This window comes from Cardiocondyla obscurior, linkage group LG17, assembly GCF_019399895.1.
Source record: "Cardiocondyla obscurior isolate alpha-2009 linkage group LG17, Cobs3.1, whole genome shotgun sequence".
Classification (NCBI taxonomy): Eukaryota; Metazoa; Arthropoda; class Insecta; order Hymenoptera; family Formicidae; genus Cardiocondyla; species Cardiocondyla obscurior.
The window spans coordinates 4,864,471-4,883,117 of record NC_091880.1 but is presented as its reverse complement, the minus strand read 5'-3'; the positions used below and the strand labels follow the sequence as shown (position 1 = coordinate 4,883,117).

The following is an 18,647-nucleotide window of genomic DNA, read 5'->3' as shown; positions in this document are numbered from 1 at the left end:
AGACGGAAAGAAGTTGCCGAAAAATTCACCGCTGTTGAGGCTGAATCCTTACTTAGACGAAGACGGAATCTTGAGAGTAAAGGGCAGAATCCGTCATAGTAATGTATTACACGATCAGAAATATCCACCGATATTACTAAGGAAATTGCATCTATCGCAGCTATTTGTTCGAAGTGCTCACAGCGACTGTTGGCATGGCGGAGTGTCGCTGACATTGTCTACATTGAGGAGTCACGTTTGGGTAATAGGAGATCCTAGCTTGGTAAAAACCATTGTTTTTAACTGTGTTAAATGTGCAAGATTCAGGTCTCATTCCTTAACTCAACGCATGGGAGATCTTCCACCCTCCAGGGTAAACTTAGAGAGGCCATTTTCTGTGTCTGGAGTAGATTATGCTGGTCCTATCCCTGTACGTAGAAGCTCCGGAAGAGGACAATCAGCGAGCAAAGTCTATATAACACTCTTCGTATGTATGGTTACGAAGGCCGTTCATTTGGAAGCAGTGGGCGATTTGAGCACTGAATCTTTTTTAAATGCGTACTGAAGATTTGTGGGACGCAGAAGCGTCTGTAGACAGCTCTTTTCTGATAACGCAACAAATTTTTGAGGAGCGAATGCTGAACTCCGCGAAATGTTTAAGGAGTACTCTAAATTTTATCTGTCTTTGGCTGAACACTTGGTGACCCGAGGAACCAAATGGAAATTTATTTCTCCTCGAGCCCCCCATTTCGGTGGCTTGTGGGAAGCCGGAATTAAATCATTAAAACGACACTTCATAAAGGTTATCGGAGAACATAAATTAACCTTTGAAGAGTTGATCACCGTCCTAGCGCAGATTGAAGCATGCATGAATTCAAGACCATTATGTCCCGTTACCAGTGTTGGATAGTATCTAGATACGGTATCTAAATATATTTTTTGTATCTGCATTTATATGTCAAATACATTTGGATTATAGTATCTATATCTGTATCTAGATATGAAATATAGTATCTGAATTGCTTTTTAGATACATTTTCAGATACATTTTAAAACCAATTTTAACGGCTTTGTAATACCTGTAACGACCAATTAGACGTATCCGTATAGCCGTATAGCCGTATAGCCGGTATAGCCGGTATAGCCGGTATAGCCGTATTTAAATTACGCGCATTTACGCAATTTACGTAACCACGTTTTCTAAAACATCATTGGCTGCTCTCTCCAATGTAACTACTGATGATCGCGTAGGTCGCGCTTGAGTTACATGCACGTGCCTGCACAGTCATTATACTAGCATTCCTAGCCGACTAGCTCTCAGTCAACAGTGATAACAGTGAACGTTTCTTTATTAAGAAAAATGTCTATAACTTCTGCAATTTTAGACGGAGAATTATTTAAAATAATTCTTAATCCTAACAATTCTAAAAAAGAGAATTTAAAGCAAATAATTGCTGAATGTGTTTCATGTGGGCACAATTACAGTGGTGCACTGTTCGCGATTCATTCTCCGTTTTTGACCGCCCGGTAAATCAACAGCTGGCTAGCACGCGGTGTGCGGATGATAGCGCGTGGCTCATACTGATTCGCGAGTTTCGGTCGCTTTCGGTAGCCGAAAGCTTTTTTCCATCGCGCGAGTTAGTAAGCTCTTAGCAACCTACTGCTTCGCATCGGTTCTGAATAGTTCGCTCCTCTTCATTCATTGCAATTTTAATTCGTCGCGATAATTAGTGCGCTCAAGTTTCGTTCGATTGAGAAACAGAGTTTTCTTCAGATTTACGCCTCGCTGCAAGAGGTAGCCCACGAAATCTGAGTTTCAGTGCAGGATTTATCAATCCGCATCACGTGCTCTCGGCGTGGTGTCGTTCGCGAAGCTCGTGATCATCTACGCAATCACGATTACTTCAAGCGGCCGATTCGCCACTCGTTCCGCGTTCAAGATTTTCGCCCTGCTGGACGTTCTAGTCTAACGTCCGTCACGAATTTCGTCGGGCCGCGCGGCCGTCGTTGTGAAGCGCAAGATCTCCGCCTCGAATGATTTGGTGATCACGAGTCTTGGTGATCACGTTCACAGGGAGTGTTACATTCTTAGGTATGTGTGTACACTTCTGTAACCGCTTCTTAATTATACTTTTCTTTTAACAAATTGCAATTTTCTTTGTGTGTGCAACCTACTCCTGTGCCTTTTTACGGACAATAGACCTGGTGAACGCGGAGACGGTCAGCACTGGCCGATTCCGGCGAACATTACAGTAGCACGTGATCGTGATCGCTCGTCCACGTGCCGACATGCACCAAACGCAACTGAAAATTTTTATACACATATTAAGGCAAGTATTTTTTTAAATATTAACACAGAAAATTAATATTATGTTAACAATATAAGAATATAACATATAAATATATTGTTACGCCGGGAACGGGTCGGCGAACGTTTCCGCGTTCGCGTCTCTCACACTCACACACTCACACTCGCGGCGCCTGAACTCCGCGAAAGAAAGGAAGACGTTTTATAAAAATGAACAAGAACAGTTTAATAAAAGAACATGCAAGCGATACAACGTCTGCACCGATTCGAGACACGGGCAGAGCTGTCATCTTAACCATTAATAATAATCCTCGTTCCCCTGGCAACGGGGAACCGAAACCTCGGAGCGAGCCGGCAGCTTCATGCTGCTCCGTAACCGGGCGTAACACTGCCCCCCCCCCTCTCCTCCAGATTGTCGCCCCGACAATCAGAGGGGGCTTCCGTGGCTTCCTGTTCCATCTTGGACTCCTGTCCAAGTTTTCAAACACCACAAAACAACGCGAAGATTCTCCCTCAGCGCGAAGATGCTTCCGTCCTTGCCTTTCAGCTCGCTCCCGCTGCTCCTCTTCTCGAAATCAAAATCTTCAAACAAGGGGGGGGGGCATAACTTTCTGTGGACCCTCCGACTCAAGGTCTCCCCAAGTTTTTGTTCTGGCATTAGCCCTTCGTCCCATGGAAAACCACAGATCAAAAACCATGGGAAGAACAGTCTTCTTAAACGGAAAGTCTTCCTTCATCTCGAAATGGGGCGAAACGCGTCTCTCCTGAAGAAAATTCTCCTTCCTCCCCGTCTAGTTAAACTCCTCCTCAAAAGAGAAAAAGAAGAAAAGCAGTATCTAAAAATCAATTTTCCCAAAAAAAAACAAACACGGCCCCCAAAATCCATTTAATTTTTCCTTTCAAAATACGGAGCCAACCTATCCGCATGAACGACTTTCTTCCTATGCTTAGGCGACTTCTGAATGCAGAATACCACCTCCCCTAACTTCTTCAAAATCAAGTAAGGTCCTTCCCAATTACTTTGTAATTTAGGAGCCTTACCTCTAACTCTACAAGGATTAAAAAACCAAACCTTCTGTCCCTCTCGGAATAAAATATCCCTAACCTTCTTGTCATAAAATGCCTTTACACGAGAGGACTTAACCGCCATTTTCCTCCTGATTTGAGAATGGATTTCATCAAGCCTTTGTCTTAAACCCCTAACAAACTCTCCTCGAGAAGCTGAAAACTGAGAAGATTGAGGAGGCATTCCCCGCGTCAAATCTAACGGTAACCTTAAATCCCTGCCAAAACAAAGCTCCGCCGGAGAAACCTCAGTAACCTCATGCTTCGAAGATCTATAAGCTAACAAAAACATTGAAATCCAACGATCCCAATCTTTTTGATTTTCTGAAACAAACTTTAAAAGATATTCCAAAACTGTACGATGCTGTCGCTCCACCTGCCCATCCAATTGTGGATGTAAAGCAGTAGTCCTAGTTTTCCTAACTTCCAAAAGATTCAACAACTCTTTCAAAAGACCGGACTCAAAATTTCGTCCCTGATCCGTATGTATTTCCTCAGGAACTCCAAATCTCGAAATAAATTCTCTAACAAAAACCTCAGCTACCGTTCTTGCCCTAATATTCCTCACCGGAAATGCTTCCACCCATTTAGAAAAACAATCAACAATTACCAAAACTGTTGAAAAGGTTCGTAAATAAAGAGCCGCGGAACTTGATAAGTATATGAGTTTTATTTAACAGAATACATCCGTCTTGGTAGAGCGGTCGGAACGGAATAAAACAATGGAATAGATAATGAGGATAGGATCACAAAAGAACGGCCGAGAAGTCACGCAGCGCGAATATTGATATACGTGACTCACGGGTAACAAAATCTAAGATAACTAACAAAGGGGGGGCTTGAGTTCGTTGATTCAAGACTCTATTCCTGACACCCCTCCTATCGACGTACTCACTAAATTTAATTGTTTTATACAGCGGTTATGTTTAATTGTCGATAAAGGTTTGGTAAGTATATCCGCCGTCATTGAGTCTGTGCTCGTATACGTAATTTTGATTTCGCCCTGTTCCTGGACTTCTTTAACAAAATGATATCTCAAATCGATATGTTTACTCTTACAATGATGTACGGAATCTTTGCTTAATACTGTCGCACTTTGATTATCGCAATAAATTGTAGTACAATTATCTATACAATTTGATAGTTTCATGTGTCGCAATAGTCCTTTCAAGTAAATAGTTTCTCTCGTGACTTCAGACAATCCCATGTATTCGGCCTCCATGGTTGATAATGCCACAGAACGTTGTTTCTTTGCTTGCCAGCTGATCGGTCCGTTTGCTAAAAGCACGACACTTTTTGTAAAAGATCTTCGGTCATCGATGTCACTGCCCCAGTCAGCGTCGACGTATGCATGTAGTTTATTGTTATCCGTTTCGTAAATAATACCTAAATTCGCAGTTTCCTTAAGATAGCGTAGGGCTCGTTTCGCTAGTTTCCAATGTGCTAGTCCAGGTTGAGAGCAGAATCGGCTCAACATGCTTGCGGTGAATGCCAGGTCGGGACGAGTAGCGTTGGCTAAATAGATTAGTCCACCGATCACTTCCCTGTATGGTTTATTTTGCATCTTTAAGAATTCCTTTTCTGTTTTTGGTCGATCTTCTTTGGTGATCTTGACACCTTGTTCGATGGGGGTCGATGCTGGCTTACAATCTTGCATTTCAAACTTCGCGAGCAAGTCATTGATGTACCTGGTTTGAGTAAGTTTAATTTTTCCTGTGGGCCCGTCACGTTCTACGTTTACACCTAAAATATTACTTAATGGGCCTAAGTCGTTCATCTTGAACATCTGCTGCATTTGTCGTTTTCTTTCATTTAATTTATGAATATCGCGCGAACCTATTAATAAGTCGTCAACATAGACAATAATTATTACGTCGCTTTCTGCATCGCTGTCTACATATACACATGGATCCGTTTGAGTTTTCTTCATGCCGATGCTTGACAGGTAAGTATCCAGCTTCTTATACCATTCACGGCCAGATTGCTTTAGGCCATAAAGTGGCCGTTGTAGAGAACATACTTTGTCTTCTTGACCCTTGATTTCGAGACCTTCCGGCTGGTTCATGTAGATGGTTGTGGACAGGTCCCCTTGGACGTATGCGGAGATAACTTCCATATGATGTACGTGTATTTTATTTTGAACACTTGCAGCTAAAAAGGTGCGAATAGTTTCAAATCTTGCTACAGGTGAGACAACTTCTCCGAAGTCTATTCCTTTTCGCTGCTCATTTCCGCGTACTACCAGTCTTGCTTTATAGCGGTCAATTTCTTCGTTTTGCTTGCGTTTTAACTTAAATACCCATCTATTGGATAAAATTCTAGCGTCCTGCGGACGTTCCACAAGCGTCCATGTATTATTTTGTATGAGTGAATTATATTCATCTTCCATCGCTGCTGCTCATAAATCCTTATCTTCCCTGTTGTAGATGTCTTCTACGCTGTCGGGTTCATCGAGATCCTTTTTGTAGGTAAGATTGGCTGCCTCTTGGAATAATTTTCTTGGTCTTCCTGGTCGGCCGGTTCGTTGGACTCGAGGCCGTCCGGGACCTCGCTTGTAAGTATCTCGTATTCCTTCGTTTTCGAAGGATTCCGCCTTCGGTGAGGTCGCATAATCTTCCGTGTTGTCTTCTTTGATGTCCTGCCTTTCAGTCTTGGAGACTGTTGAATGTGGTGTTTCCTTCTTCGCGTGTTGCTCGACGGTTCCCAGGATATCTGTAGGTGCTTCAAAGTAATCGTTGGTTCGCCTGTTTTCTTTACTTAATTTTTCATGAAAACGCACATCTCTTCGTTTAATAACTTTTCTAGTCTTCGGTTTCCAGAGGCGATAAGCCTTTGATTCTTCAGAATATCCGACTAAAATGTACTCTTCTCCTTTGGGTTCAAATTTATTGCGTTTACCTTCTTTGTTCAAGGCGATTACTTTGCTTCCAAAGATGCGCATGAAACCTACGTATGGTTTCGTGCCAGTCCATGCTTCCGTTGGTGTAATGTTCCCAAGTTTTCTTGATGGGCATCTATTTCTTATAAATGTAGCTGTGTTTATCGCATCGCCCCATAAGCTTTTTGGTAGATTTGATTGTATCAGCATGCAGCGAGCCATTTCCACGAGAGTGCGGTTCACTCTTTCGGCGATTCCGTTTTGTTGTGGAGTGTATTCCACACTTAATTGTCGTCTAAAACCTTCGGTTTCAAGATATTCGGTGAATTCCCTTGATACATATTCTTTGGCGTTGTCGGTGCGGATCTTTTTGATTGGGCAACCGGTTTCTTTTTCAACTCTTTTCTTATAAATCCTGAAGGCGTTCAGAATGTCTGAGCGCTTCTTTAGCATGACTACTTGCGTATATCTTGTGTGATCGTCTATAAATGTTGCGAAATATTTCGCTCCTCCTATGGATTCAACGTTAAAGGGACCACAAATGTCTGAATGTATTAATCCGAGTTTTTCTTTGGAGTGGCTCGTCGACTCGGTATACGGTAATTGATGGATCTTCGCTTTGTCGCATACTTCACAGTTTAATTTTTCTCGTATGGGCTCCATGCTCATATTTTCGACCATTTCTTCTCGTTTCAGTTTATTGAGATCCTGATAGTTCAGATGTCCATATCTCTCGTGCCATCTAAGCTGTTTTGTATCTTCCGTGGTAGAGTCCAGTGCGGTGGCATTGTTTGCATCCGTATGTGCGGGGCTCGTAACGTATAAGTGGCCTTGCCTCTTTGCTCTAATTGCCACAGTTCCATCTTTGCGCTTGACTTCTGCAAAGTCTTTAGTAAATACAACGGTATAATCGTTGTCCGTCATGCAAGATATTGAAAGCAAATTGTTCCGAAATTCAGGAACTAAGAAGGTATCTTGTAATTTTAGATGGCTTACTGCGTTTCCTCTAGATTTTACACTTAGCTTTACTGTGCCTGTTCCGGCTGGCCTCATGCTTTGGTTGGTTGCAGTAAATACTTGGCAGTCCGCGTCTTCAGTTAGTTGAAGAAACTTTTTCGGATCGTTGCACATATGACGCGTGGCTCCGCTGTCCAGACACCATTCATTTGAGTGATGCGCTTCCAAGGAGAGTACGGCCGCAGACATCGCATCCTCCGCGTTTGCTTTGTGCGTCTGTCTCTTTTCGCTTCTGCAATCCGCTGCACGGTGTCCTACTTTGTCGCATTTAAAGCATTTTCCTGAAAACTTTAATTTATTTTTAGAATCCCGCTGGTTTTGCTTAACATATTTATTAAATGATTTAAATTTGTCTTTAGCGATTAATGCGTCGTTTTCCTCTTGAGTGCTGTGATTGGCATCTTGTTCTTTTTGTCTCGCTTCCTCTTCTATCAGTTTGGACTTCAGAGCTTCTACGTTTGATATAGCATCACGTGATTCGATGGCAATACAAAAGTTTTCATATTCAGAAGGCAGAGAATTCAGAATCATTATAGATTGCAGCTCATCGGGTATGTCTATTCCTGCTTCTTTTAATTTTTCCGAAATGTCACAGAAAGAGCTAATGTATGACGTCATGCTCTGTGCCGAATCTTTTCGCATGCGGTAAAGCTTTTTGTATAAGCTGGCTTTCCTTACGGGACCCCTTGACTCATATAGTTGTACTAGTAGGTTCCATGCCTCTTTTGCTGACTCAGCTCGTTTGATATGGCTCAGTTGACTGCTCTTGACACTCAGGGTTATCAGCGCCAAGGCCTTCTGATCCTTTGTCGTCCACTCAGTTTGATTCTGTTCCGTTTTTACTACCGCTCCACTTGCGTAGGGCCACAATTCGTTGCACATCAGCACACTCTTCATTATGAGTTTCCATGATTCAAAGTTTGCACCGTCTAGTTTTTCAATGTTCTGTGCACTTGACATCGTTGCCATAGTTTTCACTACTGAGCGCACTCACGAACAGTTTAACTGGCTTGTTATGAATTTCGCGGCACTGGCGTATATTATCTGGGCCCATAACCTGTTGAAAAGGTTCGTAAATAAAGAGCCGCGGAACTTGATAAGTATATGAGTTTTATTTAACAGAATACATCCGTCTTGGTAGAGCGGTCGGAACGGAATAAAACAATGGAATAGATAATGAGGATAGGATCACAAAAAAACGGCCGAGAAGTCACGCAGCGCGAATATTGATATACGTGACTCACGGGTAACAAAATCTAAGATAACTAACAAAGGGGGGGGCTTGAGTTCGTTGATTCAAGACTCTATTCCTGACAAAAAGAAACCTATTTCCAGAAGAAGATATAGGAAAAGGGCCAAGAACGTCCATCTGTAATCTCTGAAACGGAGATCCAACATTGTAAATTTGCAAAGGAGATTTTCCTTTGCCGGAAGGTCCCTTCTTTGAACAACAAACCGAACACGAACGACACCAATCTTCTACATCTTGTTTACAAGAAACCCAATAAAAACGCTTTCGAATTCTATCTAGAGTCTTATTGATCCCAAAGTGCCCAACCGAAAGAGAATCATGGGCATCAGCCAGAACCTCTTTAATCCGTTTACGAGGAACCACTAACTGAAACAGCACCTTCCTCAAATTTGGAGCTATCCACTTCTTATAAAGAACTCCGTTCTCTAAAACCAGAGAATCCCAATATGAATTAAGAACTCTTCCCGTTGTATCTAAAGAAGAAAATCCCGAACGGGAAAGACGTTCCCCAGACTCCTTCGCCTGTATTAAAACATTCAGACTCGGATCTTCCCGCTGATCCTTTTTCCAAAGATCTTATTCTTCTATTTGAAAGACTATTTGAGCCACAGTCTCACCTCCCTCGGAAAGACTTTTTTGCTCAACCTTAAAACAATACCGACAGTTTTCCGCTTTACAAAGCCGTCTCGATAAACCATCGGCATTCCCGTGAGAAGTCCCCTTCCTGTAAGCAATTTCGAACTGAAATTGTTGTAACCTTTCTACCCAGCGAGCTAACTGACCCTCGAGTTCCTTAAAAGACAAGAGCCGCCTTAAAGAAATATGATTTGTACGAATTACAAATTTCCCTCCTAAAAGAAAATGACGAAAAAATTTGACTGCATCAACGATGGCTAAAAGCTCGCGTCGAGTAGCACAATAATTCTTTTCAGACTTTGATAAAACCTGACTGAAATACGCTATAACTTTCTCCTCATCCCCTTGCTTCTGTGAAAGAACAGCCCCGATTCCTATTCCAGAAGCGTCAGTATCTAAAATAAACTGACCTTCCTCCTTCGGGAACGCTAACACTGGAGGAGAAGTTAAGGCCCGCTTCAAGGATTCAAAAGCCTTTTGACAATCATCCGTCCAAGAAAATTTCACCAAATTTTCCGTCAAAGAATGAAGTAACTTTGCTATTGAAGAAAAATCTTTCACGAATCTCCGATAATATGAGCAAAAACCTAAGAAGCTTCTCAATTGCTTCTTCGTATGAGGAACTGGCCAATCTATCACTGCTGCTACTTTCTTCTGATCAGTAGCTACCCCTTCTGAAGAAACCACATGACCTAAGTACTTAACTTTCCTACTGAAAAGAACACACTTCCCTGGATTAATTTTTAAATTAAATTTTCTTAAACAAAGAAACACTTCATTAAGATTCTCCATAAGTCCTTCGAAACTCCTTCCAAAAACTATTACATCATCTAAATATACAAAACAACTCTAAGAAAGAAGCCCTTCCAAGACCCTTTCCATAAACCGTTCAAAAGTTGCCGAAGCATTTGTGAGACCAAAAGGCATGACAGTGAATTGCCAAAGTCCTTTTCCTACGAAAAAAGCCGTTTTCTCCTTGTCTCTTGGATCCATCCTGATTTGCCAATACCCACTCTTAAGATCAAGAGTAGCAAACCAGGAATTCCCAGCCAAACGATCTAGAATATCATCTATCCTCGGAAGAGGAAAAGAATCTTTTACTGTAACCGCATTAACTTTTCTATAATCAACGCAGAATCTAATTGTCCCATCTTTCTTTTTGACTAAAACTGCTGGAGAAACCCAAGGACTTTGCGACTCCTCAATTACCCCACGGTTTTTCATATCTTCGATAATTCCGTCAACCTCATCCCTTATTCGAAAAGGAATCCGACGAGGAACCTGTCTAATCGGAAGAGCGTCCGCTACATCAATCTTATGTTTTACTAATTCGCAATTCCCTGCAACTATTTCCTCCGAAAATGTCCCCTGGAATTTTCTAAAGAATAAAGAAGCTACTTTCTTCTGCTCATCATTTAATTCTTTTAAGCTTTCTTCAAAAAGCTTCTGAGGAAAAGAAGAATTCACCCCGGAAGTCTGTTTGATTCTGGCCACCCTCAAAGAATTCCGACAAGAACTAAAAGCTTCATCAAAGATTTTGGAAAAACCAATCTTCCTCAGAAAATCTGCCCCGAGAAGGCAATCATCCGAAATCTCCGCTACAAACATGCTCATTTCAAGAGCAAACTTCCCTACCTCCATAGAAACTTTATCTTCTCCTCTAATAGAAACATCTTCCCCTGTAGGATATCGAAATCTTAGCCCCTCTCTAAGCGATTGTAAACCTGAATTCCCTTTTCCGAAAAACCTAAAACTCAAAATGGTAATATCAGAGCCCGTGTCAACCTTGAAATTACATTTCCTACCATTAATCTTTCCTGCGAAACAAAAATCGCGTGAAGAATAGCCGATTCTCCTGGAAAATAACTCCTTCGGGGCCCCCTTTCCTTTAGCCGACCCCCCGAAGAGGTCGACTATTCCGAGTTTTCCTTACGGGTAGGGCACTGATTCTGAAAGTGTCCTGGCTTCCCACAAAGCCAACACTCTCCTCGAGCCCCCTTCGTTTCCCGAGAAAACTTATTACCTTTATACTTTTTAGGATTCACCGAACTTTCCCCCTTTCCTTCGCTTTCCTTAACGTCCCCCCTGGACTTTTTCGAACGAAAGGAATTAAAATTTCTAAAAGAACTCGCGCGCCCCTGAAAACCATGTGCTCTCCTATCGAAAGATTCCCCGAAAATCGTTTTAATCACTTTCGATCTCTCGATCGCCTTTTTAAGTGAAGAAATCCCTTCTAGTTGCAGCGTTCTCCTAACCCTGCCATCTAACAACGGAGAAATAAACTGTGCACAAGCGATCTTATTCCGTACTTCATAGGGACATTCAGGATAAGCTAACTGAGATAACCGCTCTAATTCCGTCCCAAAAGAAGCAAAATCCTCCCCTTCCTTCTGTCTCCGATTAGTAAAAAGAGAATAGTAATTTTGAGAAGACCGCGGTTCTCCGAAACACAACTCGAGCTTTGCTCTAAGCTCCGCGTAGCTCATGCCCTCGGAATCCTGTAAAGTACAGAGAACCGAACGTGCTCTGCCCCGAAGGCAAGAAACAAGGGCAACAGTTCTCGCCTCTTGTCCCCACTGCTTCGCCCGAGCGATCAAATCGAACTGAGAAAAGAACTCCCGCAACGGATCGGAACCGTCATAAGTGTCTAGTTTTAAATTTAACCCGGACACAGAACGCGCGTCACCCTCAACCGGAGGGACATCCGGAACGAAACTCGCGCCCCCCTCCGCCGGAAGAACACCGGAGACGCGCGAAAAATTATTGGAGGGACTTAGCTGCAGGATTCGGCTCTGCATCCTTGTGATTGCACCATCACGCAGACGAATCTCGGCCCGCAGACTCTCCTCCCTCTGCTCCTGCTCGACCCGCAGCTGACGCATCTCCTGACGGAGCGACTCAAACGCCGCCGCCTCCGACGAAGCAGGATCCTCCTGACGGGATCGCCTCCTCTTCGCCGTATGCGTAGCCATCCCGGACGAGCCCCCAAAATGTTACGCCGGGAACGGGTCGGCGAACGTCTCCGCGTTCGCGTCTCTCACACTCACACACTCACACTCGCGACGCCTGAACTCCGCGAAAGAAAGGAAGACGTTTTATAAAAATGAACAAGAACAGTTTAATAAAAGAACATGCAAGCGATACAACGTCTGCACCGATTCGAGACACGGGCAGAACTGTCATCTTAACCATTAATAATAATCCTCGTTCCCCTGGCAACGGGGAACCGAAACCTCGGAGCGAACCGGCAGCTTCATGCTGCTCCGTATACCGGGCGTAACAATATAATTGATAAGATAATATATAATTAAATGTTGAAACATTAATATGAATTACAAAGAAAGCTTTAAAAAAATGTCTTACATTACATGTTTATTTTGACGATTTTAAAACTTGATAATATTTATATATTTGTTAAACTGTTTTATACAGAGAAAACATCCAACATTGTTAAAAAAAGCATTACAAAAAAAAGATGCAAAGTACAAAAATGCAGCTTCAACATCATGTGAAACACCCGAATCAATACCAGCAAAGCAAGCAAAACTGCAGATAAAGCAGAATATGTTAATAAGAAACTCTGTCTCTGTAATGTATTAATAAGAGATTGCATTAAGTTCGCAGAACCGTTATCCGATTCGGGATATCCCGTCGGAAACGATTCTTTAATTATATTAGTCAATAGCAGTCAGTCTGCTCCTGGCCGTCTGAGCATGCACATGAATGTATTGATAATGCATTAATAAAGTTATTTGTTATATTTTATTACAAGCCTAAACATTACAGTCTCAAAAGAACATGTTTGTAAATTGTACTCAACAAATAAAATTTTCCAATTATATTGTTACGCACGACGGCGGAACTCAAGGCAGCGGCTTCCCGCTCTCTCACTCAAATCCCGCTGCACTATACTCTCTCTCTAACTCACCCGCGTCACTCCCGCCGTAAAGAGAACTCAATAATTATAAAAGAACAGATTTAATCGGATTGTTGCGCTACATAATGTATTTTAAGAATGCCGCGCTTGAGCCGCTTATTCTTTCGACCGCTATTGGCCCATATCTACCTTTAATCACCTTTTTCGACTTCTGAGTCTGACTTAGAGACAACGTAACCCCCTCTCTCTGGGCTGGGCAGTCTCGATGTTCCCTTGATGAAGAGCACACGTTTTCTTTAACTGATTTTAGTTTTGTTCTTTTGGTATTTTAGTTTTTGTTTTCAGTACCATTAATCGAACGAAAAACGAGATTATCTTTATCTTACTCGGGAATATGAAAAGAATTTTAGATTGTTCAAGGAACCACCTGAAACGATTAAATACATAATATTTTAATACGTGGACGTTCTCGAAGAGCTGCTCGCTTAATATAAGCCTGCTATTTCTCGGTAGTTTCTTCCACTCACCTCTATCTCGATGGTATTTTTTTGCATGGAAATACCCTTCCGCTCAAGCTATCGAGCCAGAAATATTCTTGCGAAGAAAATTCGTATCACATTCAATACCTTTCTACATTCACAGGTAAATTTTTCTCTAATCACGTAATCTACTAAAAACGCAGTTGAAATTTCTATTTTACGGAAAAACTATCTACATTCATTGACAGCCAGACCACTTCAAGCCAGATTTTAGAATCTTAAATAAATAAGTTGTATATCGATGAAAATACCTTTTTTATTCTTATAATAAAGTAAAGATTTCCTTGTTTTATATGTATATATATATAGAATTGTTAGATGAGTGGTGTGATAAAAAATCAGGATTCGGTTTTAATATATATTATGTCAGGCGACACTGTCTTTATTTCATATCACAATGTATTAAAGAGAATAACTGACTCTTTTTGTCTGCACCGTCTATTTATACATCAGCGGTATTTTTCAAATAATTCGGCGTTTTCTACAAGTTCCATGACCCTTCGCTTTATTTATCTGTAGGAGCTGAGTCATGTTTGTTTCGACGGTGCCTATTTTCTCGCGTTGTTTTTATTATCGGTTAATACATTTCGGAATATAACGCGGTGCGTCTTTTACATAAATTTACCGGTTATTTTATAATTTTAATCCTACATATATCCTTTTTTTTAAATTCTTTATTAACCGATACAACACGAATAACCTCTCAACATACATCGCCCGTCAAAGCCACGGGCCAGACTGACAATTCTTTTAAAATACAACAAGTCGTCCCCTAGCAACGGGTGACAGCTAACTCAAAACTCGCGGAAAGTTCACGTTAAACTCTTCATGCCGAACGTCGCCGAACTCGGACTTCGCGCCGCTCCAAGACAGCGAAATTCGCACCGTTCTTCACACCGGGCGTAACAATATAAACTGTGTTTTTGTTTTTAGGTTATTAAGCTTGTGTTATCATACATAATCAATGAAATGAGACCACTTACAACTGTCGAGAAACCATCATTCAGAAATCTCATATTAGGTATATCACATGTTGAATTATCAACACACAAAACTTTAAAAAAAAAATCGAAGAACAATTTGAATTGACGATTGCGGAAATAAAAGTTCGACTTTCCAAAACTCAGTTTGTTTGTACTACTGCAGACGTTTGGAGTTCAACAAATCGAAGTTTCATGGGAATTACTTGTCACTATTTCGATACTAACTTAAATAGAAATTTATGTGTTCTAGCATGTCGTCGTATGAAATTTGCTCACACGCACATTGAAATAGCAAAAATGTTAAATAATGTTCACCAACAATTTGGATTATTTGTCGACAAAATTGTAAGAACAATCACAGATAATGCTACAAATTTTGGAAAAACATTTCGTATATTTACACTTGATAAAGACGAAAATGAAGAAAAACCCAAATATTTACAAAAAGAAGATGATACTGTTCTATCTGAATTTGAACTTCCCAATAATTTTGACGATAGCTTTGAAGTATTTGTTATACCAACACAATATAAGTGAATGTTACACACATTAAATTTAATTGCAACTACAGATTTATATGTAGCTTTATCTAATATCAAATACAACAAATTATATAATTCTTTATTTTCTAAAGCAAGTGCACTATGGAATATAATACATAGGTCAACAAAAGCAGCAAACATTGTTGAAGAAATCACGCACATTAAACTACAGATTCCTTGCCCTACTCGTTGGAATTCAAGTTGTGATGCAGTTTGTAAATTAATAGCATTAAAAAGTCACTTAAACCAAATTTGCGATTGTTTAGATAAACCAAGATTTAAAATAATTGAGATTGATTTTTTGAAGAATATATTATGGTAACAAAAAGTCTAGCATGCACGATTGATTTACTATAAAGAGAAAATCATTGTTATTTAGGATATGTTTTGCCAGCTCTGCTACAACTTAAAAATAATTTACAGTCCCTTCATGAATTACTTAATTACGAACCTTTAAGGAATGCTCTACTAGATGGCATTAATAAAAGATTCAAAAATAGCGTATTAAATTTTGACGATACATGTAGCAAACCTTATATTATTTCATCTGTGACTATTCCTAAATTTAAGTTGAAATGGCTAAGTCTGATATCAGAAGCAGAGATTTTTCCAAAAACAATCCTGGATAGCTGTAATGTTCTCTGATGAACGTAATAATAATAATAATAATAATACGGTAACTGAAGGAAATCATATGTAATAGAACAATAAAAGATATATTTATTAACTTCGAGATACAGAGATGACCGGGTCGGAGACGCTACCTAAGAGCGACTGACTCCCCAAGAAGAATCAAGCCCCATGGGCTCTCGAAGAGTCCTTATCATTGTTGTGCCAGTCAGCACAGATACTAAATACGATACATTACGTCTTAATACGATACATCACAATAGCGAATATTGCAAAAACTTGCTTATTACAGCAGCAAAAAAATGTGCATGTCCAAATAATGATAAAACTTCTTTCGATAGTTCTTTAGCATCTTCTGTGGAAGATGACCAATTTTTTTAATTTTTAAAAGATTAAAACCACGTAGAAACAACTGATAATGTTATTGACAAGGAAGTTCTCTCTTATTTGTTAGATAAGCAAAAAGATATCGCATCAATTACACGTTTTTCGTATATAAAACAATTGTTTTTAAGATTTAATACAATTTTACCGTCATCAGCACCAGTTGAACGATTATTTAGCACTGGTGGGCAAATTTTAATACCGCGATGAAATAAATTAAGTGACGAAATGTTTGAAGCATTTTTAATATGTAAGACTAATGCATAAAATTGTTATGTAAACAAAAAATATTAATAAATAATAAAAAAATTTTTTAGTATTTATTGTGTATATTACCACTAATCACTAATACATCTATTATATTTATAATAAAATATTTAAAAATATCTGATATGTATTTGAAATGTTGCACCGCAAGGGTGCCGTGGGGTTCGTTCTCCGGAGATACTTGTAATATTTGGGAGAATAAAGTCGCCTCTTTGTTTATTCTTGTTCACTTCTTTATTTCTTTCTTCCTTTTTTACACTTGTCGTTTAATTAAAGATTCCACGCGAGATACTAGTTAGCGACTGACTGTCCGGGCCGCGGCTGCCCCTATATATCTCCTACTGTTGCTATGGCAAAAATCATAGCAATCAGCGGAATCGCGGGTGGCAACCGCGACTGTCCTCGGACTTCGCGTCCCGGCCGGAAATGCCGGGTTACCTTGATCGGCGGTATTCTGCCGATCAAGCTAAACGGTCGCGCGCGTGCGACATTCCGACGTTATTCCCGAGCCTCTGTTGCTAAGGGCTCGGGATATAACAGAAATAATTTTAAAGTATCTGTGTATCTGTATCTATATGTATACATTTGATATTGTGTATCTGTATTTGTATCTAGATACTGTTACGTCCGAAGTCTGAAGTCGAGAAAGATTCAGAAAAATCGGAAGGTTACCGATGCAACAGGGCAAAAACTTTTTATTGCTGCTGATACAAAGGAAGGGACTGTATCGTTGCGGCAGAGGCGCACGAGCTAAGGTTTCGAATCTCGGGTCAACGCCTTAATAGACACTTTGACACCCTTTTCAAAACGCATGCGGCCTATGGCCCTTTTTTAATAGAAGAATTTAATCTTATTTATTGGGATAGGGCCGCGCAAGCCTTAAGCAAATAAAAACTAGAGCCTGATTATGAGGTGATAGTAATTGGTTTTTGTGCGCGACGGTGCGCGTAGAGCACTCACCCGCGGCACTCGTGTACCGGGACCACCCTGACAAGGGCGTCGCGCGGGGGGTAGGAAAGCTCCGTGACAAGACCAATTACTCGGTTAATCAACGAATTTTATTGACACACACATACACACACCCGGAACGAAATAAATTTGAAAATAGAATACGAGACGGAAATCTTGAGTTTGCCGTCGGATAGCCGCCGTTCGACGCGACGGAGATCTTGAGGCGCTTCCCACTGGAGGCACCCGAGTAGGTGTATCTTTAGCGGTTCTGGATCACTACGTGTTAGTGTATCCGTGTGACCTATGGCGAGGGGTAATGACGTCACGCGGGGAGGGGGGTGTTAATCGTTCCCTCTCGCTCGCACTCGTTCGCGCCGCCCATCATCTCCTCTCGCTCGCACCCGTTGAACGCATGGAGCGGTTCTGGATCACTACGTGTTAGAGTATCCATGTGACCTAGGGCGAGGGGTGATGATGTCACGCGGGGAGAGGGGGGTGTTAACGGTTCTGGGTCCGTGAGACCTAGGGCAAGGGGTAATGACGTCATGCGGGGAGGGGGTGGGTATTTATAAATCACCCCTGTGTCGGCGATTCTAGGAACGAATTGTTTAGAAAATAATAACATCATCGAATCTCTGAAATGCAATATTATTTTTAAAAATGATAAGCGTGTCTTCGCGCAGCGGCATGTTTACGCGGCATCGCGACTTTCAAAGGAGTCGCGATTTTTTCAAAGGAGTCGCGATTTTTAAAAAGGGTCGTGTGGCGTCGCGGCGGCAACGGGCGGCGACGGCGGCGGCAAGCGGCGGATCGCAAGGTATCGCGCCCAGCGTCCCTCTCGCTCGCACTCGTTCGCGCCGCCCATCGTCTCCTCTCGCTCGCACCCGTTGAACGCACAAGTGTCGCGCGCCCAGCGTTTTCTCTCGCTCGCACTCGTTGAACGCAAAGTATGGCGCGCTCATCGTTCCCTCTCGCTCGCACTCGTTAAGCGCCGCCTATCGTTTATCAACGATTCTTTTATGCGCTTATACGATTCGAATGCGGGTGACGCTGTACACACCCCCCGGGTAATCGCTTCTCCTTATCTTATTTCTTTCTCTCTCAGATACATACGTTACATACGAACAAGGCGGATTCACGAGGTGGACTTACGCCTCACAATTATAAGAAGATGAAGGATGGAATAGAAATAATTAAAAAATGTTACATAAAGACTACAAAGTATATATTTTTCTAAATATGCGATACAATATATTTCATTATACTGTTTTCTTACACATTTATTATAATCGCAAGCATTTCACAATCTATAATTTGTTGTTCGTCGAAGGAATCGCTG

At 41.3% G+C, this 18,647-nt stretch overlaps 1 protein-coding gene across 1 annotated transcript; it reads left to right on the top strand.

The window, feature by feature from the left end:
* Positions 1 to 1,237: 1,237 nt before the first annotated feature.
* LOC139109301 (uncharacterized) lies at positions 1,238 to 14,690 on the top strand. Its single transcript, XM_070668245.1, has 4 exons — positions 1,238 to 1,473; positions 2,276 to 2,309; positions 12,568 to 12,723; positions 14,485 to 14,690. The coding sequence occupies exons 1-4, from the start codon at positions 1,340 to 1,342 to the stop codon at positions 14,638 to 14,640; spliced, it is 480 nt and encodes a 159-aa protein (XP_070524346.1). The 5' UTR covers positions 1,238 to 1,339; the 3' UTR covers positions 14,641 to 14,690.
* Positions 14,691 to 18,647: the final 3,957 nt, after the last annotated feature.